Here is a 26,225-nt window from a genome sequence, read left to right on the forward strand (position 1 = left end):
TCAAATGACACCGAGTTAAAAAGACAAAAATACTGGCTTCATAAAGTGTACAACCAAATGATAAGAATCATAGCAAACGATAGTTCATTATGTTATTTTTAACAAAATATTCTTTTGTCATATTTTTAAACCACAGATAACAGTTACATGTAGAAAACAGGTTCTTTAAATATTGTATGATCGGTATGCATTATTGTCCTTCTGGTACAGTACTGTATATCAATATTATTCCATGTATTGTATTATTTCTGTACTCCTGCCACAACTTTGAAGAATGCTGAATGAAGATATTCAGGATGTTTTTTGTCTTCTGTTTCATTCTTGCACTGTTTAGTAGTCATATATGCAGAGTAACTGTCAATGTATTTATCCACCGAGTGCCTTATCATGTGCCTCAAAACGTAATTTTTAGCAAAATTAATTAATATTTTAATATACTGTTGGGAATTTGTTTACAAATGGAAACTACACTAAATCAAAGTTTCTTGTTTTAGGTATTCAACATATGTATTCAATTGTTAAAAAAGTAATTTTCAAAAACAGGAGAGCAATCATATTTTGTATCAAAATGAGATGAATAATACAGAACTTCTAACAAAAGAGGCATTTCTGGAATCCAAGAAAACGTTTCTGCTAAAATTTTAAGTAAACTGTTTGGCAAAGCTGCAGAAAAATTGGATAGAGCTTTTCAATTCCTACTTGGCATCTCAAAATGCTTAAATTAGTGAATTTAAGTAATTAGCGAAGTAATTAGCAATTAATGCAGACACTTTTGTGATTGTGATCTTAGAAGGCGTTATATCATCTGACTGATTCTTCTTACAACCATATTTGTCAATGTCAGAAATCAGGTTCAGATATATATTTCATTTTAGGCCTGCTGTTTAAACATGCTTATTGTGAGCGAAACCTTCTCTTTGAAGGCTTCTAAGCTGGGAAATGGCTTGTTGAATATTGGAAGCTTGGAGAGCAATAGGAACTTTGTTGGAAGTGTATCATCTCATACCATTTTGTACGTCTGATTTTCAAGGAATTCAACCTGACTCACCTTGATAAGGAGAGCTATTGTTTCACAACTATTAACATTTTCAAGTTCTCCTGTGATGGCTGTGCTTTTCTCTATATTGTTTTACAAGTTTGCAAAACTTTTCTTTTTGCTTTATACAACTTTATCTGTAAACTTGGGAGATCATATATAACTTCAGTATCAAATATACACTGGAACTTTTCCACAAAATCATTATCTTCGTCAAGTCTAAATCTCATTGTCCACAAAATGATGGTATTATCTTGACATAAGTGATCAAATGTCATTAGAAGTTCATCCAAGTATGGGTGACTGTAGACCACATCGGCAGCCATTATATAATCAAATTGACAAGCACTTCTGGGGAATTTATTTTCCAAATCTACTCCCCAGCTAAGTTCTCTGACTTGTGGCTGATATTTACTTCTCATTTTTGTATTTCGTGATATATTGAACTGTAGATTTCCCAGTAAATGAGGCAGATCGGTAGCAACCACATGGGAGCCTGAAAAATCAAGAACGTGTATTTAGCAATTTGACAAATAGGATTGTCAAAAAAAATGCAATATGACAAAATATATAAGGGACACTATACAGTAAGATACATTTGCATACAGTAAGATCTTATACCACAAGGTATACAATTTATATTTAAATACAACCTGTGTTTGGAAATTGTACCTATAACATGGGATCATTGTGCACAAACACCTTTGGAGTCTGTTTATTTAGTTCAAAACCGTACACATTTGTGACTCTGTGGTCCAAAGTTCCAAATTTCTTGCAATCAGGTTGAAAGTACAACACTGTGTAGTGTTAACAGGACACCAACACATTAGTTATAAAATCACATGGCAGAATCTCATTGCAAAAGTTTCCTATATTCTGTTGACAATACACAGATTCTCAATAACACATTACATTTTATGTTATTTACTGTTTGAATATTGAGGTCATCCACTCTTTGAAACTTTTAGCTAGATTCTATTTCAATAATACTAAGCATTTTTTCCCTCTTTTTACAGTTGTTTGTAGTAACCTAGAACTCTGAGTAACCTAGTAACCGAGAAGTTTCTTCAAGAGGCAGGTATGTCATGAGGTAGAGCTCCTGACTGTCACTTCCACCATCAGTCAAATCATCCAAAGACCCAGAGTGAGCATCAGTTTTACATGATTTTGAACACCTTCATTAAATCTCCCCTTAATCTTCTCAGCTTTTTGCTTTCTGCCCCTTGGCTACTTTCATACCATATGATCAATGCTGGTTTAATCTCACGGCTTACAATTTTGCTAGCAAGTCTAATATGTGACATATAAGCAAAATCTATAGCTATCCATACTCCGTAATCCATCAATGGACTCCTCTCATTAACCTCCTCTGATACTTCATCAAAAGCAAACAGTCAAGTTTTCCAGACAGTTTGTGCTTGTCATTATTTAATAACCAATATCTTTCCAATTGAGAAACGGTGATGCCTCTATTATGTCCACATAAGTTTCACCACCAACATCATTAAACTGACTGACCTGTAGTTGCTGCATTTAGCTTCCCCTTTTTTGAAAAGAGCTTAGCATTTGCAACACTCCAGCCCTCTGACACAGCTCCCGTGTTGCCGAATCACAGAATTGTTACATTTCAAATGGATGGCATTCTATCCATCACGTCTATACCAGCTCTCTGAGCACTTTCTCTGTAACTCTGCACATTGATTTGATTTAAATGATCATCAATGCCCTTTTAAATACCTTAGTTGGACCTGACTCCACCACATTCCCAGGAGTGCACACCTGACTCTAGATACTCACTGCATGGCAAAGACTTTCCTTCCCTCACACTTTCTTCTTTTGCAAAACACTTTAAAATGGTTCTTTTTAGATTTCAATCCATTTATGTGTAGGAACTGGTCATCCCTGTACAATCTGGCCTGATCCCTCATCATATTGAAAATTCTATTTTCACTTCCAGTTCCATGTTGGACTCAAAACATTAACTGTTTCTCTCTCCACAGATGCAGCCAGACCTGCTGAGTGTCTCCAGCACACTCTGTGTTTGTTTTCCAATCTATCCTCATAAGCCCGTCACCTCAGAATCATTCTCTCCTGCACTCTTTTCAATGTATTCCCTCATTTCTATAGTTTAGCACTCAGACCTGTACACAGTACTCCAGCTGAGGTTTGACCAGTGTCTTACATAGTTCATCACAACTTTGCTGGCCTTTGCCCCTCATATAAAAACTTGAATATAATAAGGTTCAGTATGTGGATGTACCTACTAGATAAGGAGCAAAACTTGACCTACTCTTGGGAAATAAGGCAGGACAGGTGACTGAGGTGTCAGTGGGGGAGCACTTTGGGGCCAGCGACCATAATTCTATTATATTTTAATTAATGATGGAAAAGGATAGACCAGATCTAAAAGTTGAAGTTCTAAATTGGAGAAAGGCCAATTTTGACGCTATTAGGCAAGAACTTTTGAAAGCTGATTGGAGGCAGATGTTCGCAGGTAAAGGGATGGCTGGAAAATGGGAAGCCTTCAGAAATGAGATAACAAGAATCCAGAGAAAGTATATTCCTGTCAGGGTGAAAGGGAAGGCTGGTAGGTATAGGGAATGCTGGATGACTAAAGAAATTGAGGGTTTGGTTAAGAAAACGAAGGAAGCATATGTCAGGTATAGACAGGATAGATCAAGTGAATCCTTAGAAGAGTATAAAGGAAGTAGGAGTATACTTAAGAGGGAAATCAGGAGGGCAAAAAGGGAACATGAGATAGCTTTGGCAAATAGACTTAAGGAGAACCCAAAGAGTTTTTACAAATACATTAAGGACAAAAGGGCAACTAGGGAGAGAATAGAGATCCTCAAAGATCAGCAAGGCGGCCTTTGTGTGGAGCCACAGAAAATGGGGGAGATACTAAATGAGTATTTTGTATCAGTATTTACTGTGGAAAAGGATATGGAAGATATAGACTGTAGGGAAATGTCCAGATTACAGAGGAGGAAGTGCTGGCTGTCTTGAAACGCATAAAAGTGGATAATTCCCCAGGACCTGATCAGGTGTACCCTAGAACTCTTCCCTGGGAAGTTAGGGAAGTGATTGCTGGGCCTCTTGCTGAGATATTTGTATCATTGATAGTCACAGGTGAGGTGCCGGAAGACTGGAGGTTGGCAAACGTGGTGCCACTGTTTAAGAAGGGCGTTAAGGACAAGCCAGGGAACTATAGACCGGTGAGCCTGACCTCGGTGGTGGGCACATTGTTGGAGGAAATCCTGAGGGACAGGATGTACATGTATTTGGAAAGGCAAGGACTGATTAGGGATAGTCAACATGGCTTTGTGCGTGGGAAATCATGTCTCACAAACTTGATTGAGTTTTTTGAGGAAGTAACAAAGAGGATTGATGAGGGCAGAGCTAAGGATGTGATCTATATGGACTTCAGTAAGGCGTTCAACAAGATTCCCCATGGGAGACTGATTAGCAAGGTTAGATCTCACGGAATACAGGGAGAACTAGCCATTTGGATACAGAACTGGCTGAAAGGTAGAAGACAGAGGGTGGTGGTGGAGGGTTGTTTTTCAGACTGGAGGCCAGTGACCAGTGGAGTGCCACAAGGATTGGTGCTGGGCCCTCTATTTTTTGTCATTTATATAAATGATTTGGATGTGAGCATAAGAGGTACAGTTAGTAAGTTTGCAGATGACACCAAAATTGGAGGTGGAGTGGACAGCGAAGACGGTTACCTCACATTACAATAAGATCTTGACCAGATGAGCCAATGGGCTGAGATGTGGCAGATGGAGTTTAATTCAGATAGATGCGAGGTGCTGCATTTTGGGAAAGCAAATCTTCGCAGGACTTATACACTCAATGGTAAGGTCCGAGGGAGTGTTGCTGAACAAAGAAACTTTGGAGTGCAGGTTCATAGCTCCTTGAAAGTGGAGTCGCAGGTAGATAGGATAGTGAAGAAAGTGTTTGGTATGCTTTGTTTTATTGGTCAGAGTATTGAATACAGGAGTTGGGAGGTCATGTTGCGGCTGTACAGGACATTGGTTAGGCCACTGTTGGAATACCTTAACCCTTTTATTCCTGATGAAGGGCTTTTGCCCGAAACGTTGATTTCGCTGCTCGTTGGATGCTGCCTGAACTGCTGTGCTCTTCCAGCACCACTAATCCAGTATTTGATTTTCAGCATCTGCAGTCATTGTTTTTACACTGTTGGAATATTGCATGCAATTCTGGTCTCCTGCCTATTGGAAAGATGTTGTGAAACTTGAAAGGGTTCAGTAAAGATTTACAAGGATGTTGCCAGGGTTGGAGGATTTGAGCTATAGGGAAAGGCTGAACAGGCTGGGGCTGTTTTCCCTGGAGTGTCGGAGGCTGAGGGGGTGACCTTATAGAGGTTTACAAAATTATGAGGGGCATGGATAGGATAAATAGACAAAGCCTTTTCCCTGGGGTGGGGGCGTCCAGAACTAGAGGGCATAGGTTTAGGGTGAGTGGGGAAAGATATAAAAGAGACCTACGGGGCAACCTTTTCACACAGAGGGTGGTACGTGTATGGAATGAGCTGCTAGAGGATGTGGTGGAGGCTGGTACAATTGCAACATTTAAGAGCCATTTGGATGGGTATATGAATAGGAAGGGTTTGGAGGGATATGGGCTGGGTGCTGGCAGTTGGGACTAGATTGGGTTGGGATATCTGGTCGGCATGGATGGGTTGTACTGAAGAGTCTGTTTCCATGCTGTACATCTCTATGACTCTATCACCCAAAGATGTGGAGGTTAGTTGGTTTGTCTGTGGCTAAATTGCCCATAGTGTCTAGGGATGTGCAGGCTAGGTGGGTTAGCCATGGGAAATGCAGGGTTAAAGAGATACGGTGGAGGGACTGAGTCTGGGTGGGATACTCTTTGTGGGGGGAGGGTGGTCAGTATAGATTCAGTGGGCCAAATGGCCTGATTCCACACTGCAGGGATTCTATAAGTCAATGTTATCAGCCTTCTCCACCTCTCCCGCATCTGGTCTGTAATCTCTGGGCAAATCCTTACAACTTATTTTAAAAAAGGGCATTTTGTTTGCAATTCTCCAATCCTCCTGTACTATCCCCAAAAGCAGGAAAGATTGACAGATTACTGCCAATTACTTGTAATTTCCACTTTCAGTTCTTCCTTGGATGCATCTTATCTGGTCCCAGTGCGTTATCAACATCAGATAACAACAGCTTATCCAAAACCTCCACCTTATTAAAAGGTAAACCCTTTTAGTGAGTGTGTTTCCTCTTCTATCACCATGACCTGGGTGGATGAAAAGTATTCATTTAATACCACGGCCATGCCTCTTATCTCTATGTGGAAATCCCTTTTTTTGGTCCTTAATCAGCCCTACATCTCCTTTTATCAGCTTTTCACGATTGATGTGCTGACAGAAGACAGAATTGGGATTTTTCTTTTTGTTAGCTGCCAACATTTTTTCATAATCCCTATTTTCTTCTCTTGTTTTTCTTTCCCTCTCTTCTGAACCTTTTGCATTCAGCTTGGTTCCCAATCCTCTCTACTCTGTGACACTGTCACAAGGATACTTACTCTTCTTTAACTTAATTTCTGTTTCCTTCATCATACAGGCATATTTTGATTTATTTGTCATACATTTCCCTTTTGAGAGAATATACGTTGAATGCAGCCAAACTGTCTCCCCTTTGAAGGGAGTCCAATGTTCAGTTCCTTTTTTTCTCACCAATCTTTGGTTCCACTCTATCCTGCAGAGCTCTGTTTTCTGCCAATTAATTATCCTTGCTCTGGATTAACCAATCTCAAATGTTATGATACAATAATCATTACAATGTCCCCTAAGTGTTCCCCTCACTGTATCTTGGCCCACCTCATTCCTGAGAACCATGTTTAGCAATGCCTCCTGTCTTGTTGGACTGAACATGTACTGCTCTGAGAGATTCTTCTAAACATAGGCTAGCCCTGGTGCTACATTAATTCATTCCGTCTAGAGACAATTTAAGCCCCCCACCCCCTCAATGATATTTACATTTCTCTGTAATTTCCTTGGAGAGTTGTTTTGTGATATCCTTCTCCCTAATTGGTGCTCTATAGATTACACCAAGGATTGTCATTACATCCTTCTTATTCCTCAACTTTAGCCAAACCAATTGTGTTATAGACTCAACAGCGCTGAAACAGATCCTTCAATCCAGTCAGTCCATGCTGAACATAATCCCAAACTAAACTAGTTCCACCTGCCTGCTCCTGGCCCTTATCCCTCCAAACAGTTCCTATTCATGTACTTATCCAAATGTCTTTTAATCATTGTAACTGTACCCACTTCCTCAGGAAGTTCATACCACACGTGAATCACCCTGTGTGTAAAAATGTGCCTCTCATGTTTTTTTTTAAATCTCGCCCCTCTCACCTTAAAAATGGGGCCCCTTTGTCTTGAAATCCCCCATGCTCGGGAAAAGACAACTACCATTAACTCTATCGATACCCCTCATTATTTTATACACTTCTACCAGGTCGCCTCTCTACCTCCTATGCTCCAGTCAAAATAAGTCCCAGCCTATGCTTTCCTCAGCACTGAAACACAAAACCAAGAACATCACTCCTCCCCTTTATTCCCTTTCTGATCTTTCTAAACACCTTGTAACTAGGAATATCTAACACCCGGCTCTCACTATCTCTCAGCCAGTTCACTGTTATTGCCACAATATTGTAGTCCCACAAGGCAACCTGTGGCTGGAACTCTCCAATTTTACCAACTATACTCTGGGCATTAACATATATGTGGTATAACCCTGATGTATACTTCGTCACGTTCATCAATTCTACTTCCTAGCTTACGAGTCTATTCTCTATATCAGTGCTATCTGCATCTCCCAGCACATCACCTATCTGATGTCACTTTCTAATATCCTTCCCCGGTTGCCACATCCCTGCTCAATTAGTTCCAACTCTCTCCAGCAGCACTGGGAAATCTCCTCATGAGGAACTCAGTCCTGGCTCTGTTTAGATACAACATGACTGGTTTGTACAGGGACTATCTTCCCCCAGAGTCAGTCCCAGGACAGATGAAAAGGATTTTGAGAGGCCTGTCTGTTTATATGTAAATGGATGAGACTTCAGGCCAAAGTAGCCATGTTTTAGAAGTGACCTGTATAATGAAAGGGGCGTGGCCAGCTCTCTAGCTGAGCAGTTCAGTCCAGAATGAGAAGTTCAGCTGTGTGGAGATAGGCTCTCTCACTGTCTCTGCCTTTCTAACTTCAACCTGTGAGCATTTGTTCCACTTTTACTGTTTTTTAAAGGGGGAGGGGTAGCTTATTGGGACTGTTGTGTATATTCGGAACAGCATAACGTCTAGTTTGGCGAGACTGAGTTCTGTAGGAGTTCTTTATTCTGTTCTTTGTGTTTCATCGTGTAATTTTGTGAATCATTTCTGGTCAGTTTTAAAACCTGGTAATCAACCTAGCTAGCTTAATTTTCACTGTACACTTACTGAAACAAATTGCAAAGTTATGGTCTGGGTTGCCTGCTTAAGAATGTCTTGAGTGGTCTGGCCTAGTCCATAACAGATTGGGGGCTCATCCGGGATTTTTAACAGCGAGTGGTAGATGTTAGTGTCTTTATTTTGTGGGTTGGTTTGGTTGGGTAGACAAAGCTTGGGATAGGAATGGCTCTTTCAGTCGCCAAAAGTTTTCTGGCAGTGAATGCGGTGACTTTGGCAGTTTTGCAAAAGGTTAGTAAGATCAAACTGCAGGAATTAGGAGATCAGCAGGCATTGGACCTGCGTGTTTCTGTGAGGAAAGGAGAGATCATTACAGCAGGAGCTCAGCATTTAAACTTGCTGGAGAAACCATCAGAATCTATAGAGATGGCAAGAATTCGATTGCAAATGAAGCAGCTTGAATTAGGGGTGAGAGATAAGGAAAGAACAGCAGAAATGAAACAGTTTGAGTTACGGTTAAAAGCAGAAGAGAGGAAAAAAGAGAGAGCTTTTAAACTTCAAAAACTGACAATTAAGAAGGAAAGTCAGCTTAAATGGCTGGAGATAAAGGCTGAAGGTAACCTTAACAAGGAAGTAGTGCAAACTCATGTGGAAGAGCAGAGTTAAAACGATAAGGTTAGCAGCTGAAGTGGCTGATTATGAGCTGCCCCATAAAACACGGTTTGGCATCCAGAATCAATTTCAGTCCATAAGGGATAGGAACTGGGGCAAAGAGAAATCCTCACGTGGAAAGACAAAGGTAGATCTTAGTGAAGATCATAAGGAGAACTTACCACACGGTAAAAAAGAAACCCTTGAGGCGGACAAAGAAGTTGAAAAGCTCCGGTGTTTTCATTGTAATCAAGTGGGCCACACAAAATCACAGTGTTTGTGGGCTGGGAGAAAACCAGATGCAGGAAAACCAGAGAAGCCTGGGAGTTTTGTTGGACTAGTAACAAAAAGCACAAGGGAAGTTAGACAACTGCCTCAGAGTGTACAAGATGTTCAGAGACTGGTTAAGGAGGTAGTATTAAAAAATCTGCTTAAAAAACATACATGAAAGGGTAAAGTTTATTCACATAGGGCAGGAGTAATAGGTAAAGAGGTTACAATATTGAGGGACACAGGATCCTCGCTGTCTGTGATGCTGAAGGATGAGGAGATATGCACTCCTGAGGGACTATTGTCAGAAAAGGTACTGGTAACAGGAATTCACGGTGAGACAAAAAGTGCTCCATTATGTAAAGTGAGGCTAGAGAGTCCAGAGAAGAGTGGAGAATGTGTGGTAGGAGTTCTGGACAAACTCTCAACTCCAGGAATACAATTTGTCCTTGTAAATGAGATAGCTGATTCACCAGTAGGCGTGCTGCCTACTCTAGTTGAAAAGCCAGCTGAGACGCAGGCAACTGAAGACCTGGAGAATGTTTATCCAGGAATTTTCCATGATTGTGTGATCACAAGGTCACAGAGGCACAACTGAAGCAGGACAGATCAAAAGGCACAGATAAGGAAACTGACATAGTTTTATCAGAAACCATTTCAATCAGATAATTGTGATTGAGTTACAGCAGAAAGATGAGAATTTAACACAGTAATATAAACAGGCATATACAGAGAAGGAGTGTGAATGCCTTCCTGGGTGTGATTACTTAACAAATGATATCTTAATGAGGAAGTGGAGACCATCACACAGTCAAGCAGATGAAAAATGGGCAGAGATTCATCAAATTGTTTTGCCAGTAGGGTATAGAAAGGAGGTGCTGTGAATAGTGCATGACCTAGCAGCTAATCGGAAAACCACAGGCAGTAATAAAACTGTACCTTTAATACCTATTCTAGCATTTGAGGAATCTTTGAAAAGAGTCTTGATTGATTGTGTAGGTCACCTACCTCAAACAAAATGTGGGAATAAGTATTTATTAACAATAATGGATGTTTCAACCAGATTTCCAGAGGTAATCCCATTGTATAGCATCTCAGCTAAAAGGGTTGTAGCAGGATTACTTAATTTTTTTAATGAGATACGGACTGCCAATAGAGATCCAATCAGATCGAGGATCAAACTTCGCATCCAAACTATTCAAGGAGGTTATGGGTAACTTGGGAATAAAGCAATTCAAATCTACTGTGTACCATCCAGAATCACAGAGAGCGCTAGAGAGATGGCATCAAACTCTAAAGACCATGTTGAGGCTTATGGTCAGGATTATCCAGATGCTTGAAATAAGGGAGTTCCATGTGTACTTTTTGCAAACAGAAATGCTCTGAATGAATCAAACAAATTCAATTCGTTTGAATTAATTTTTGGACATGAAGTAAAAGGACCGTTAAAACTGATTAAGGAGAAATTAATAAGTCAGAATTCAGAGACCACCCATTTGGACGATGTGTCACATTTTAGAGAACGATTAAATAGAGCTGGAGAGTTGGCTAAACAGCATTTAAAAGCATCACAGTATACATTGAAACAAGAAGCAGGCAAGAAATCACAAATTCACAATTTTGCAATTGGGGATCAGGTATTGGTGTTACTTCCAAGGGTTAAGTGGATTTTATCAAATTGAGAGGAAATTGAGTGAGGTGAACGACTTGATAAGGACTCCAGACAGGAAGAAATCTCACAAAGTGTGTCATGTGAATATGATCAAAAAGTATTTTGATCGGGAAGGAAAGCAAGAGGGGAAGGTGTTAATGATTACAGCACAGAAGGAAGGACCACATTCAGAGGATTCTGAATTGGACATTCCTCAAATCAGATTGAACAATGAGGAAGTTGTCAAAAATTGGGATAAATTATTGAGTTACCTCCCACAAGAAAATCGAAATGACCTAAAAGAGTTATTACTATCACATAGGAAGATATGAGGAAATAAACTGTGAAGTACTAATCTAATTGTGCATGGTGTAGAGATAGGAGATTCTATTCCGATTAAGCAACATCCTTATAGGCATAACCCTCTAAAGTTGGCACAGGTTCAGAAGGAGACAGAACGCATGCTCCAAGATGGCATTATCAAGGTTTGTTACAGTGACTGGAGCTCAGCCATAGTCATGGTGCCAGATGGTACCCAACGGTTATGTGTGGACTATTGCAAAGTCAACGCCGTTACGAAGACCGATGCAGTTCCAATTCCATGGTTAGAGGACTGTGTTGAAAAAGTGGGACAAGCAACTTACATTTCTAAGTTGGACATGCTCAGAGGCTGCTGGCAAGTACCTCTGTCAGAGAGAGCAAAGGCAATTTCAGCTTTCATAACACTCAATGGACTATATCAGTTTAAAGTCATGCCATTTGGTATGAATTACGCTCCAGCCACATTTCAGAGACTGACTAATATGGTCATTGCTAGATTACCCAACTGTATGGTGTATATTGATGACCTGGTGATTTTTAGTCACTCATGGAAGGAACATTTACAGCACTTACTGAACTTGTTTGATCAACATCGGAAGGCAGGCTTGGTGATAGACACAGCTAAAAATGAATTTGCTAAAGCCCAAGTCACCTTCCTGGGCCAAATGGCCCCATGATGTGAAAACGAAAGTAATTGGGGAATTTCCCACACCGCCAATTAAAAAAAGCAGTACAACAGTTCCTGGAGTTGAGTGGATTTTACCGAAAGTTTGTGCCGAACTTTAGCAGTGTGGCTGCTCTGCTCACTGAGTTGGTAAAAAATGGCAAGAAGTTTGAGTGGACAGCGGACTGTCAAAAGGCATTTAACAGCCTAAAAACTGTGTTAACCACTGCCCCGGTATTAGCCACATCGGATTACACAAAGCTTTTCAAGGTGGCTATCGACGCCAGTGATGTGGGTGTCGGTGCGGTGCTCCTGCAGGAGGATGATGAGGGATCAAAAGACCCATTGGGTATTTTTCCAGGAAGTGGAACATCCATCAACAGAAATATTTAATGGAGAACGAGACTTTAAGCTTTGTGTTGGCATTACAATATTTCAGTGTTTATATTACCAGCAATACATCTGAGACAATCATTTACACTGATCATAAATCATTGGCATTTGTGGGAAAATTGAAGGACAAAAATGCCAGATTGTTTAGATGGAGCTTGCTGTTGCACCTATTCAGTTTGACAATTGTACCTGTGGCAGATCGCAAGAGTGTGATTGCCGATGCATTATCAAGACTTGAATAAGATATGGAGGAGTTTGGTTGCGGGTGTACCACAGCCTGAATTTGCATGTAGTTGTGCATGTTTGCATGTGTATAGTTAGTATAGTGTATATGTGTGTTTAGACTACTAACCGGGTTTTTGAAGGGTTTTAAAAATGCAGTCATCATTTGGTATTGATGGTTCTTTTTTTAAAAGTTGATCCCTTTTATCTAAAAGCTGTTCCTTTTCTCAAAGATACTGCGTTCCTGATTTTTTTTCAGAGGGGTCATAAACCAGGCCAGGGTCTGATCAGGCTGGTTTGGTACAGAGAGTGGGAGGCTGTTCTGTTTGTATGTAAACAGATGAGACTTCAGGCCAAAGTGGTCATGTTTTAGAAGTGACCTGTAGAATGAAAGGGGAGCGGTCAGCTCTCTAGCTGAGCAGTTCAGTCCACAACTAGTCGGGAGTTCAACAGCGAGCTGTGTCAAAACAGGCTCTCCCTCTCTCTCTTTCTGCCCTTCTAAATTCAAGCTGTAAGCATCTGTTCCATTTATACTGTTTTTTTAAGGGTATTTGCTTATTGGGACTGTTGGGTATATTTGGAACAGTATAATTAAGTCTAGTTTAGTTAGACTGAGTTCTGTAGGTATTCTTTGTTCTGTTCTTTGAGTTTCATTGTGAATACATTTTTGTCTGTTCTAATCAACCTCACTAGCTTACTCTGGGTAATTCTCACTGTTAACTTATCGAAACAAATTGCAAAGTTACGGTCTGGGCTGCCTGCTTAAGAATGTTTTGAGTGGTCTGGCCGAGTCAATAACAATGTCAGTTATGTCGTTCTCTGCCTCATTGCTACACTTCAATGTCTCTAGCTTGGTTGGACGAAAAGCATCTGTAACAGGCTTCTGTAAGTGTTCCTATATGTAAGACAGCAAACTCACTACTTTCGAGTCATGTTGTCAGCCAACCATCAAGATGCACAGCTTCTCGGTAAACTCCACCCTGCCCTTCCAAACCACGGAATTGTGCGGAACAATTTTTCCAAAGGGGTTGTTTACGGGATGCTGTCTATATTGGAACACTTGATGATCGGTGGTTAAATAATTCATGATTGTGTTCAATTTTTCAATAAGGTAAAGTTACGTCAATATTTACTTTTGAATGTTAACTGTGTTGTAAGAGTAAAGTGTGTTTTGCTGAAAGCCCAGTGGTGGATCAATCGAATCACATCTGGAACACAGTGCCTAATGTTTGCCTAATGTTTGCCTAAAGTTTTAATTAAACATAAACATTAGGGTCCAGGGTATCTCCTTACTAAAGTTTAGGGCGTGGGTCTGGACTGGTCCATAACACTCCGCTGTTAGCTGAGGTTATTGTCTCAGCTGGTGACAGACAATGGGAACCTCCTGTAGAAAGGGTAACTCTCCGCTCAATCTGACAACTGCACACTCACTGTGATTGTGAAAATGACCACAACCCCCAACTCTACTCACCTCAGCATTTGCCCAGGCTCACCCAGTCAGCTGCATTTCTTTGTTGACATTGATAACTGTGAACCTTTGCCTTGTCAGTAACCAGAATGACTGTACTCAGATCAGCATCGTTGGCTGAATTTACACAGGGTACAGAGCTCCACTCACTTCACACACTGCTATCCCAAAACTACCATAGTAACCGGCAACTTTTATAAATGTGCAGCTAATGTGTATGTGTAAGCTTTTCATACAACGGAGTTTTGTGCTACCTGGGTATGGTCATGATGACTTCACATTAAGGCAATCCATTGACCCAAGGCTATTGTTTCAGGGACTAAATTAAGGGCTAGTTGTTGGAATAAGGAACTCCCCTGTTACAGACCTGGAATGCACGATAAATACAGTCAGTAAATGAGAAAAACTTGTTGCTGAAAACATTTTATTTTTCTACTCCTTACTACTTACCTCTTGAAGCAATCATTTAATCTCCCTTCCTAAACTGTTTTTGTTTCTTGCTCAGTTCCATCTTCCTGATGGAAATTTGTCTGAAACTGTCTTTCACAAAGATTACAATATGCATTTAAGATGGATTTTTAAAGATAGTTTTTACTTACCAAGTAAACCAGCAACAATTGATACCAATCCTGTTCCTGCTCCAATTTCAATTACATTTTTATCAATAAGATTATTCTCATTCTGACTGTGTTCCAGGTAATAGCACAATACCAGGGCCTGTGTAATGCACAATGGAAATTTGAGTTAATTTCTTTTACACAGCTCAACATTTTATTGTGTGGTTGCCAGGGGTAACATTATTTCATATTCAACACTTCACAAAGAACATTTGTTGACCTTCCTACACAGGAGCACTGGGACAGAAATAGGCCACTTTGAGTCTATTCCACCATTTGCTGAGTCCATGGCTGATCTATTGCCCAACTCCATCATCCCGTACCCCTTAATACCTTTGTTTTACAAAAATATTATCTATCGCAGATTTAAAATGAACAACTGATCCAGTATCCAATGCCATCTGTGGAAGGGAGTTCCAAATCTCTCCCACCCTTCGTGTGTGGAAGTGCTTCCTAACATCTCTCCTGAAAAGTTTGGCCCGAATTCTCAGACTATGCTCCGAGTTCTAGAATCTTCAACCAGTGGGAATAGTTTATCTTTATCTACCCTGCCTTTTCCTGTTAATATCTTGAAGACTTCAAACAGATCACACCTTAACCGTCTAAATTCTAGAGAAAACTGGCCAAATTTGTGTGACCTATTTTCATAACGTAACGTCTGAGGTTCAGGCATCAATTTTGAAAACCAACATTATACTCCCTCTGAGGCCTACAAATCCTTCCTCATGAAATACTTAATTTTTTCATATACCATTCTTGAATTCACGCTTTTATGAAAGATTTTAATTCAATTAAAATATTAGAAAGAAGTATGACATCAAACAGATTAAACAATTATCCACTAATTTCAGCTAAAGTTACATTAAAACTGATTACAATGCTTACCGAAGGCCATACATATGCACCATAGCAATCAGTAGTTTCTGTGATTTTGATCTCATGTCCTGCAAATTGAAAGCATTCCCAAGAGGTGCTTTTAAAGATACTTGGCACCCATCGCCTTTTCATAATTTCCGATGATATATCTTCATCTTCAGCTTTTTCTGAAGAAGATCAAAATAGTATAAAGACGGGTTCAATGGCCATTTTATGGATGTAATTGATGCTACTTATTCACTGACCTGACACGTGAACAAACCACTAGGAGTTTAAATGTGGCTGAAAAGAGTTAGAGCAGAATTTAATGAGCGAGGCAGATTGCCGAGGTGAGGGGATGAGCAGTGTCAGTAGCTGTAACACGTGCAGTGACAATGCAGATTGTAAAGACTTGTGATGGGTGTGTCTCCTACCTGCAGTGATTTGCAGTCTCCATTTCTCTGGAAGCCTTCCAGACTTGTCCTCTGTCATTCTCCCTTTCATCTGGAACTTCATCCTCTTGGACCTTCCTCATTCCCCCTTTCATCAGCAACTTCATCCTCATTTGGATTCCCATCACTATTAAGTGCCCTGCCCCATCTCTCAACATCTCTGAAGAGAAACAGGAAGCAGCTTACGGGTCAGTTATGTCTCCATGGAGGTTCTCCTTCAGGACGCCTGGGAGTGTTAGGAGCTGCTCACCCCCTACCAACAATCCCACAGTTACGTTTCTCAATCTGATTTCTCTTGAAGACCCAGGCTCCCATTACATGGGGACTGAGTGTAAACGGAATGGGGAGATCTGAGGGAAGGTGTGGACACCACATTGCCCTGCTGCATCAACAATGACCAACTACTGGATTTTCAATCTTCATGGTTAGATCAGCAACAGCAAGCTGTCTATAATTGAGGCTGAGTGTCTGATCATAAGCAAATTAGGAATCCTCTCACAGACCCAGACTCACAAACTCCAGAGGATCAATACTGGTACAAGCCTGGTGAGGTGATGGGATCATGCCCCATGGATTCTGTGGGGTACAAGATCCTTTTCTCCATCCCCCTTCCGCAAATCTCAAATGTTTCATACGCCAGCCTGCTGTACGCGATCAGCTTTGAAATTGATAAGGGAAACTAATTTAAAACAGAGTCAAAAGAAAAATTTAAATCTCAGCCAGTGCATTACAAACAGAGGAACCCAGAGCAGAAATACATTATTCAAGCACTCAAACCTGCACAGCCATTTAATAAGATCCCAGCTGATCTGACGGGATCCTCAGATCCATATTCCCCTCTCCCTGATAATCCTTTCTTCACAAGCAGTAATCATCTCTGCCTTAGAAATATTCCAAGACTCTCCCTTTGCAACCCTTTCAGGAAGAGAGTTCAAAACACTCACTAGCCATTGTAAGAAAAATAGATTACCCCCTGTCTGCTTTAAATGGGTGACCTCTTATTTTCAAACATTGACTTCTGGTCCTTCCATAAGAAGAGACACCTCTCCATACGCTAACCCTAACCCTAACATCTCCATGCCCGAACCCTAACCCTAATCCTAACACTAACACTAACCTCTCCACACCCCAACCCTAATCCTAACCCTAACCCTAACCCTGATTCAAATCCTAACCTTAACCCTAAGCTTAACACTAACCCTAACCCTAATCGTGACACTAATTCTAACCCTGACCCTAATGCTAACCCTGAACATAACCCTAATCCTGATCCTAACCCTAACCTTAACCATAAGATTAACCCTAACCCTGATCCTGACCCTAACCCTAACACTAAACTTAACCCTGACCCTAATCTTAATCTTAACTTTACCCCTCACCCTAACCCTAACCCTGAGCCTGAGCCTGAGCCTGACCCTGACCCTAACCCTAACGCTAACCCTTACCCTAACCCTCACCCAAACCTGACCCTAACCCTAACCCTAACCCTAACCCTAACCCTGTCCGGGTCCCTCTGCGTTTTAATGAAGTCATCTCTTACTTTTCTAAACACCAGCAAATACCAACCCAGCCTGACCAACCTTTTCCCATAAAACAAATGATAACTTTCTTTTAGCCTTTCCAATTACTCACCCTACCTCATAGAATCATAGGGATGTACACTATGGAAACAGACCCTTCGGTCCAACCCATCCATGCTGACCCGATACCCATCATAGAATCCCTACAGTGTGGAAGTAGGCCATTTGGCCCATACTGAGAGTCCATACTGACTCTCTGAAGAGCAGCCCACCTATACCCCCACCCCCCTACCCTATGCCTGTAACCCTACATATCCCATGGCTAATCCACCTAGCGTGCACATCCCTGGACACCACAGGCAATATAGCATAGCCAATCCACCTTCCCCATCCCATCTAAATAAATTTATTAATTATATGACCATAGATATAGGTGTAGAATTAGGCTATTCAGCCCACTGAGTCAGCTCTACCATTTGATCATGGCCAATGCGTTTCTCAACACCGTTCTCCTGGCTTCTCTCCACAAGCCTTGATCCCCTTACTAATATATTATGAACAGACAAGGTTGTAGCACTGATTCCTACAGCACCCCATTCACGGCATGCCACTCAGTAAAAGATTTGGTTTCCTGTGTGCCAACTAGTTCTCTATCCATGCCAGTACACTCACTCATCTCCTTCCCCTCCCCCCAATTCCAATATCTTGTGACCTTATCAAAAGACTTCTGAAAGTTGCAGTGAATCACATTCACTGAATACAACTTATCACTCTATTAGTTACATCCTTAAAACTTGTAGACCTGTAAAACAGGATTTCCTTTTCTTGAGTCCATGCTGATTGTCCAATTCTGTCACTGCTCAGTGCTCTGTGGGCGGCACGGTGGCTCAGTGGTTAGCACTGCTGCCTCACAGCGCTAGATAATAACTCTCTCTGATTCATGCATCAAGACACCCACTTCCCTCCAAATCTCAGAGCTCTTTAATCCCTCCCTACCTAGATAATATGCTTCCTTTTTTATTCTTCCTATCACGAAGGACAATTTCCTATTTACTGCATATATGTTCTGTTTGCCAGATCTTTGCCCACCCCCTCAATCTATCTGCCTCTTATCGACACCATATGGACTGATGCAAGAAATGTGAACCCCCCCCCCCCCCCCCAATTTGTCGAGGGAATATGGGGTTAAACTACAAATGCTGACCTTGGCCGTGATGCTGTCAATCCATGGAAAATGAAATGGCCACTAATTTATGCTTTAATGGACATTCATAAACTATAATTTCCATACACTGCTTTAAGAAAAATCCACACGGCCAAATAATAAAATAGTGAAATATTGACCAGGATGTAATAATGTCGTCATTGTTACAAAAACCATACTGTGACTCCTTATGAACAATCCCAGAGCTACAACACACATGTATAAAGTTAACAATTTTACTGGATGGGGCTTAATGATTCTGCTCTCAGCTTAGAGACACAAGATTGAGTTCATAACCCACTCTATTGACTTGAACACCAAAACCCCAGCGACAATGTCAATGTGGTTTCTTTCCAATGAGATCTGACACAGAGTCCACTCAACAAATGATTACAACAGATCCCAATGCACTATTTTAAAAACGAGAGATGGAATTCTCTGCTGCCATGGTCAATATTTATCCCTCAACAAACATTGTTAGAACAGATTCCCTGGTTGTTATTTGATTGGATTAGTGGGATCTTGCCGGGTGGAGATTAGCTGCTGTATTCCCTACGTCGCAAACGTCACTACACACAGAAAGTACTTCACTGGCTATAAAACATTTTGGGATGTCCTTAGGTGGTGAAAGGTGCTACATTTCTTTCTTTTTAATGCCATATGAAGACCGCAAGTCCTCATTATAGAGTACACTTCATGCACTTGCAGCTTGTTTTAGTAAATGCTCCTTATTTTGGTCTTGCTTTATTGATCCCATTACTCTGGTCCTTCTTGTCATGCTGTGCTTATTGGTTCAATGTAAGACACCAGCAAATCGAAATGAAGAAGCAGAGATCATGAATCAATGTGAAAAGTGACAAGACAACAACAGTGAGAAATTATTCCAAACTTTGAAAAACATTCTGTCAGTCTCGAGTGGTTAGTCTGGTGCACCTGTCAATGAAAGATGCCAAAATAACCCCATCTCAGTGATTCAAAACATTTCCAATTACTTGATCTATCATTTGTTTCACATTAATTAAAGTATATAGTTACTGAAATAAACTTTTTAAAAACCATAAAGATGCTAAATGTTTCCTGAAATCTATATTGGGATCCATTGTCTTTCCAAGTGGAAAGTGAGGACTGCAGATGCCAGAGATCAGAGTTGAGAGTGTAGTGCTGGAAAAGCACAGAAGGTCAGGCAGTATCCGAGGAGCAGGAGAATCGACGTGTCAGGTATAAGCCTCATTCCTGATGAAGGGTTCTTGCCCAAAATGTCGATTCTCCTGCTCCTCGGAAACTGCCTGACCTGCTGTGTTTTTCCCGCACCACACTCTTGACTCCATTGTCTTTCCGTAAGCATTTTATTTCAAGGCTCTTTTTATTAACACTAATGCAATCTGCATTTTGCTAAACGTCTTAGCACCCATTGGTTCAGTTTGTAAACTTAAAAGTGATCTCTTATTCTGCAAGAAAAGTCATAACAATGGTTGTGGAGGTACTGAGCAAAAAAGCCATAATCATGCCATTGTAGATGCAATGTTTTTTATGCATATGATGACAGTAAAATGATTTTTCACAATTTATTTTCTTATAAATAAATATAAAATTAGACACCTGTTAAAAATCAAATGAACAGTAAAGTTAAATACTGAGCTGCAGATTTGGTGTTAAAGTATTTGAGTGGATTAACAAGCCTGTTTATATCTCCAGATATTTTGTGCTGACATCTTTAATCCAAAGCTTGTCATCATTGTGGATAAATACCAGTGCCTCCTACATATGATCTTTCACTTTAAACTCTGCTCTTATTAATATAATAATTTATCATACCTTTATTAATGCTGGTCTTCACTGAATTGCTCATTGTCACGTTATTAATCTCTGCATAAACAAAAACAAGCAATACCTGGATTTAAAGCTTTACACACAAAACTGTAGTAAATGACAAAGCATGTTTAAATATGTTGTTTTTGAATGTATAATCATGTAACTTCCTCAATTGATGTCAGCTTTACACCAGAATAAACCTGTAATATGTTTTTTTTGATAAAATGTTAGACCAGATTTTACCAAAAAACAAATTGTATTTAAAGAACACTTGTCATTGTTCCTGTAGAAATTGGCCAGCAACCCATATTGATGGAGAAATACTCCATGAAGCGAGATGGCAGGTGAATTATGATTGTTACAAGTTGCTGACCAATTTTGACACATTTCAATCCTGAGCTTTGTAAAAACAAGATGTGTGCTTGACCTCTTTCCATGACTTTTGTGAAATGGTAACACTTTCCGATTAATTCCCCATGACACTCTCCAACATTAAGTCCAGTATTTAACAGGGCAGATATCTTTTTACCAATTGTTAGCGTCTGCCTGTCTTTAAGGTGGTGATTTAGTTTAGGAGATTTAAAAATGTCAAACTCTCACTTCTCTGTATTTTTCTTACTTTTGGTTTTACCTCCTTTTTCTCTCTCTCAATCTAATCTTTCTTCTCCTTGCTCTACATTTAATTCTGGATCTGGTTTGACATTGGATTCACCCACTTTCATTCAACTGTCCTTCTCAGTCTTTCATCTGTTTACTTCTCAATTCTTTGGATTCATTGGTGAGGAAGGCATCTTTATCGTTCTGTTCTTTATTAAGGTCTCAGATGCCCTGTTGCCCCAAATGTTAGAGAATCAAGGGTTATTGGGAAAAGGCAGGATAGTGAAACTGAGGGTTGTCAGATCAGCCACGGTCCCATTGAATAGCAGAATAGACTCAATAGCCTGAATAGCTTGCTCCTGCTCCTACATTTAATAGTTTTATGGTCGAAGACTTTGGAGAGGCAAACTAATAGGCTGGATTTTCTGATGAAAATTATGACAAATGTTGAGATAGCCATTGTTTTTACGCATTGGGTATCAATCAGATGCTGACTGACAGAGCTCAGCTAAGTGAAACATCACCTTCTAAAGTTGGCGTTAATGGCAGAGGGTGCTGGTTGACCCTGGGATATCCCAGTAAAGGTAAAGTCGCCATAGTTCCAGAAGACAATAGGGCTGCTCTCTTATTACAGAGAGAGAGAGAGAACTGGTGGTGGTTTAACCTGAGGGTCACCATGCCTCTGGTGAGGGGAGAGGTTGAGGGAGAGTCCTTCAAGGTAACCTTAGCTGATATTGGCATGACTGCATCGCAAACCAGATAGTGTCCAACTTTTAGTGAAATTGTGAAGGGATGTGGAAGAGGTATTAGACCATAAGACCATAAGATATTGGAGTGGAAGTAAGGCCATTCGGCCCATCGAGTCCACTCCTCCATTTAATCATAGCTGATGGGCACTTCAACTCCACTTACCCGCACTCTCCCCGTATCCCTTAATTCTTTGCGAGATCAAGAATTTATCAATCTCTGCCTTGAAGACATTTAATGTCCCGGCATTATTGTTGAGGCACGGCTAGGAGACTTGATAACAAAGACAGAGATTTCTTTCTGTGACCCAGAGGAGCATTCCTGCTGTTTCTTACATTGAAACGTAGGATGGTTACAGCACAGAAAGATGCTTTTTGTTGTGACTATATAACAGCAATTCATCCAATTCCATATCCCCATAAATGTTTCCGTGCCAGATAATGATTCATTCTCATTTAAAACCTACAATCGTGTGCTCTAACATACTCTAGTGCAGTGCATTCCAGATCATAACCACTCACTGGTTCAGAAGTCCACTTTTACCACATCTGTGATTACTTGCCAGCTGAAAGATTTGCTAAGTATGAATAAAGTACTAAATTCACTGACCTGTGACACACCCAGAACTTAATCCATTTGTATAGAATCATCAGGTTGTTGTCCTGAAGGAGCCCATGTAGGCCACAGGCTGTGTGCCAGCTCTTTATAACGGCAATCCGCACTGTGCCACCTCATTGCCTTTTCTCTATAGATCTGTTTTCTCTTCCAAAGCCTGACCACTCGCTGTGTGCCAAGGTTTCTCTTCTTGTCTCCTCCATTAGTCTGTCCTATCATTTTAAATCAATGCCTTCTGGTTCTCAATCCTTCCATCAGTTTCTCCCTGTCTGATTTTCAACAATTCATTCAAATCTTCTCGCAACATTCTCTTGTCTAAGGATAACAGCCCAAGTTTTTCAATCAATCCCATAAACTGAAGACCACTGTCGCTGGAATAATTCACATAAATCCTTTCCCGCTCTCTCTAATGCCTTCACATGCAAAGGGAAATTGAAATTTGAAATTCTGCTGTGCCAGTTTCTAGTTGAATTAAAGCACCTTTCTAAGTTCTGCAGTCGGCCTGTGTATTTAGTACAGACTTCACCCTATTATAATGAGTAACAGGCCCTCTATTTAGCATATTCTTTATTAATACACTTTTCTCTAAGTAATTAGACTTTCATAATCAATTATAGTTATTTAAATGATAGATATGCAACTTGTCTTCCATTCTGATGTAAAAAGAGCTGGGCTCTGATTAAGAGTTTAGATTGTGGATTTTTTTCGACGTATGACTCCAGTCTATACACGGCAATTAGATGCTATTGATATTGACATTAGTTATTGTCGTACCTAAATCATGGGCTCCTCCGTTCTTGCAGTACAAATGTCCTAAAGATGTGTCTTCCAGATTTTCCCTCACATAACTCAACAAACCCAAAAGACTGCAACCTTAATTCAAAGTTTCAATATTTGCCAACGACTTTAGTGAACCAGAAAACAGCTTGCAACAGCTGCAGGTTGACAAGGTCACATATTCCAATGTCATGTAATATCGACACTAAATAAGGCAGCAGTAGCTCTTAGATAGATCAGATTTCATTTCTGATAAGCATGTCTCTCTTTAACCAAGAACATTGAAATCAATTCATTGGATTCATCAAACGAAACTTCTGCTACAATATTTGACAATATTTTTATCTTTAAAATCAGAAATTATCATTTTTCATTGCACGTCCGAAGATTGGAAACATGCTTTTTGAAGAATTTTCAATAATAAAAATAACAAATAATCATGTAGCATGAGATAACACAAACAAAATAATATAGTTTTAAAGGGATACAGAAACAGGGACCAGAGGATTGCAGACACAAGTCTTGGAGGGTAACAAGACAGTTCAAGAAGACAGGGAGGATTCCATTGTTTTTCTGTTAAAAACAGCACAACACCAGGTTATAGTCCATCAGGTTTATTTGGAAGCACTAGTTTTTGGAGCGTCGCTCCTTCATCAGGTGGTTGTGGAGGACACAATTGTAAGGCACAGAATTTATAGCAAACATTTACAGTGTGATGTCACTGAAATTATACAGTGAAAATTCCCTTGACTATCTATTGAGTCTTTCATCTGTTCGAATACCATGATAGTTTCACTTCTTTCATGTGTAAGTATCATGGTCATTCGAACAGATGAAAGACTCAACAAAAAATCAAGGTAATTTTCACTGTATAATTTCAGTTACACCACACTGTAAACTTTTGCTATAAATTCTGTACCTTACAATTGTGTCCTCCACACCCACCAGATGAAGGAGCAGCGCTCCGAAAGCTAGTGCTTCCAAATAAACCTGTTGGACTATAATCTGGTGTTGTGTGATTTTTAACTTTGTACATCCCAGTCCAACGCCTGCATCTCCAAATCATGATTGTTTTTCTGAATATTGATGTCACGCTAAGTGGAGTATTTCAGGGCAAGGAGGGAGAATTGGTAAGTTAAAGACTGTCAAAAGATACACAAGGGGACCTTGGCTTTATTATCAGAGGATTACAATGAAAAGCTTAGTTTTGTAGCAGAACCTTGAAACGTTACTCTCAGGCATTTCTCTGGCAACAGACAGTACTTTGATGGTTTTCAACCAGATCAATGGTGAATGCTACAGAGACTGCTCATGCATGCCCACTGCATTCTCTTTCCCTGGAAACTCCACCTAGTCTGCTTCTTTCATTGATCCTCTCACTCCTCCAAACACAGTGAGCAGAGCAGCTCTCTTACTCCTACCCACATCATTGCTGCCGATGTGGACCTCAATAACTGGATTCTTCCCCTCTCATCCCAAATTCCGCTCCAGCCTGCGCAGATGTCTTAACCCAAGCAGGAGACAGTGAGGACTGCAGATGCTGGAGATCAGAGCCGAGAGTGTGGTGCTGGAAAAGCACAGCAGGTCAGGCAGCATCCGAGGAGCAGAAGAATCGACGTTCTGAGCATAAGCTCTTCCTCAGGCAAGTCAGCCTTTGGTTGCAGACAGCTGAACTACCTCCCAAACTAAACTGATCGCTGCTATTAATGCACAACATTTTATTTGTTCCATTTGAAGGGCTTTCTGAATTATGGTGCTGTGGACCGTTTATTCATCATCCTGTAGTGTGTTCTCTCATTTACAGAAGTTGTAAGAACCTCAAACCTGTTAGATGTTCTTTCATTGCTACCTTTTAGTCTCCAAGAACTGCTTCAATCGCAGTCATACTTACCTGGCCCTGACCATGCACTAAACCACAAGCACCTGGCCCCAGCCATGCGACTGCCTCCAGGAACAAAGAGTCCAGATGATTTTCTTTCTTTCTGTCTGATCGCAGGATCTGAAGCTCAGGCTCCAGCTCAACAACTCTAAGCTACATTCTCTTGACCTATGGACACACTGTCGTTGCGGTTTTCATGGTGTCCAAAAGTACCTTGCGCTATTGATGCAACACATCACCTGCTCTGCCACCTTTATTGTGTTTTATATAACTAATTAGTTTTTGGATAGTTTGCAGATAGTATTCAACTGCTATCTGTAGTTATTATCAAGTAGTTTGACCGGTCAAGTTAGAAATTTAATGCAATACTGCTATCACCACCAGTGTGACCTATTGCCCTCATTAAGAGAGAAGAAATCTAAAAACTGTCACCGCTGGGCAGATTTGGTCAAACGGAGCTTTTTTAAAAACCAAGAACAGAAATTGCTGGAAAAGGTTGGCAGGTCTGGTAGCATCTATGGAGAGAAACCTTGCGGGTCAAATGACCCTTCGTCAGGATGAGGTTAACTCTGATTTCTCTCTGCAGATGCTGCCAGACCTGTTGAGCTTTTCCAGCAATTTCCTGTTTTCTTTTTCTAATTTGCAGCAGCTGTAGTTCTCTTGGTTTTTATTTAGGCTGTTTTACTTTGCCTGCAATTTAAAAATTCTAAGTCAGAATCTGACTGTTAATCCAAACAATTACTTGAGAATTAAATGACCAGAAATATCACATCTGCACCAAATTCTTGTGCTTTCCCCCACACTAAAGTCTTATTATCACCACAGTCCCACCCTGTTCACAGCATTGACAAATTGCACAGAGCAAAATCTCACAACAGCAAAGGTCGGTGTGGACTTGTTGGGCCGAAAGGCCTGTTTCCACACTGTAATGTAATCTAAAAAAAATCTAAAAAAAGGAATAAACAGCAAGAAAGTCTATTGTTACTGAAATGACCAATGTTGGCCAACATATAGATACTGCCATGGGATATTTTATGGCCAT

At 40.4% G+C, this 26,225-nt stretch overlaps 1 protein-coding gene across 2 annotated transcripts; it reads right to left on the minus strand.

Moving 5' to 3' along the window:
* Positions 1 to 38: 38 nt before the first annotated feature.
* On the minus strand, positions 39 to 23,453 carry LOC140481660 (putative methyltransferase-like protein 21E). Of its 2 annotated transcripts, none has more exons than XM_072578205.1 (5): positions 23,302 to 23,453; positions 20,572 to 20,622; positions 15,611 to 15,768; positions 14,708 to 14,825; positions 39 to 1,532 (listed from the first exon to the last, which is right to left on the minus strand). In XM_072578205.1, the coding sequence occupies exons 2-5, from the start codon at positions 20,603 to 20,605 to the stop codon at positions 1,120 to 1,122; spliced, it is 723 nt and encodes a 240-aa protein (XP_072434306.1). In that variant the 5' UTR covers positions 20,606 to 20,622; positions 23,302 to 23,453; the 3' UTR covers positions 39 to 1,119. The 2 variants fall into 2 exon arrangements, with proteins under 2 accessions (XP_072434306.1, XP_072434307.1); XM_072578206.1 differs by lacking the exon at positions 23,302 to 23,453 and adding an exon at positions 22,522 to 23,293.
* Positions 23,454 to 26,225: the final 2,772 nt, after the last annotated feature.

Source organism: Chiloscyllium punctatum, chromosome 9 (assembly GCF_047496795.1).
Source record: "Chiloscyllium punctatum isolate Juve2018m chromosome 9, sChiPun1.3, whole genome shotgun sequence".
In the NCBI taxonomy this organism is placed as follows: domain Eukaryota; kingdom Metazoa; phylum Chordata; class Chondrichthyes; order Orectolobiformes; family Hemiscylliidae; genus Chiloscyllium; species Chiloscyllium punctatum.

What these genes read in the sequence shown, in the direction of transcription:
- LOC140481660 (XM_072578205.1), bottom strand. Translation starts at nt 20,605, where the DNA reads ATGAGCAATTCAGTGAAGACCAGCATTAATAAAG. An exon ending in GTGCATATGTATGGCCTTCG is followed by an intron (nt 14,826 to 15,610) that starts GTAAGCATTGTA and finishes TGCATTACACAG; the next exon opens with GCCCTGGTATTGTGCTATTA. An exon ending in AATTGTTGCTGGTTTACTTG is followed by an intron (nt 1,533 to 14,707) that starts GTAAGTAAAAAC and finishes TTGATTTTTCAG; the next exon opens with GCTCCCATGTGGTTGCTACC.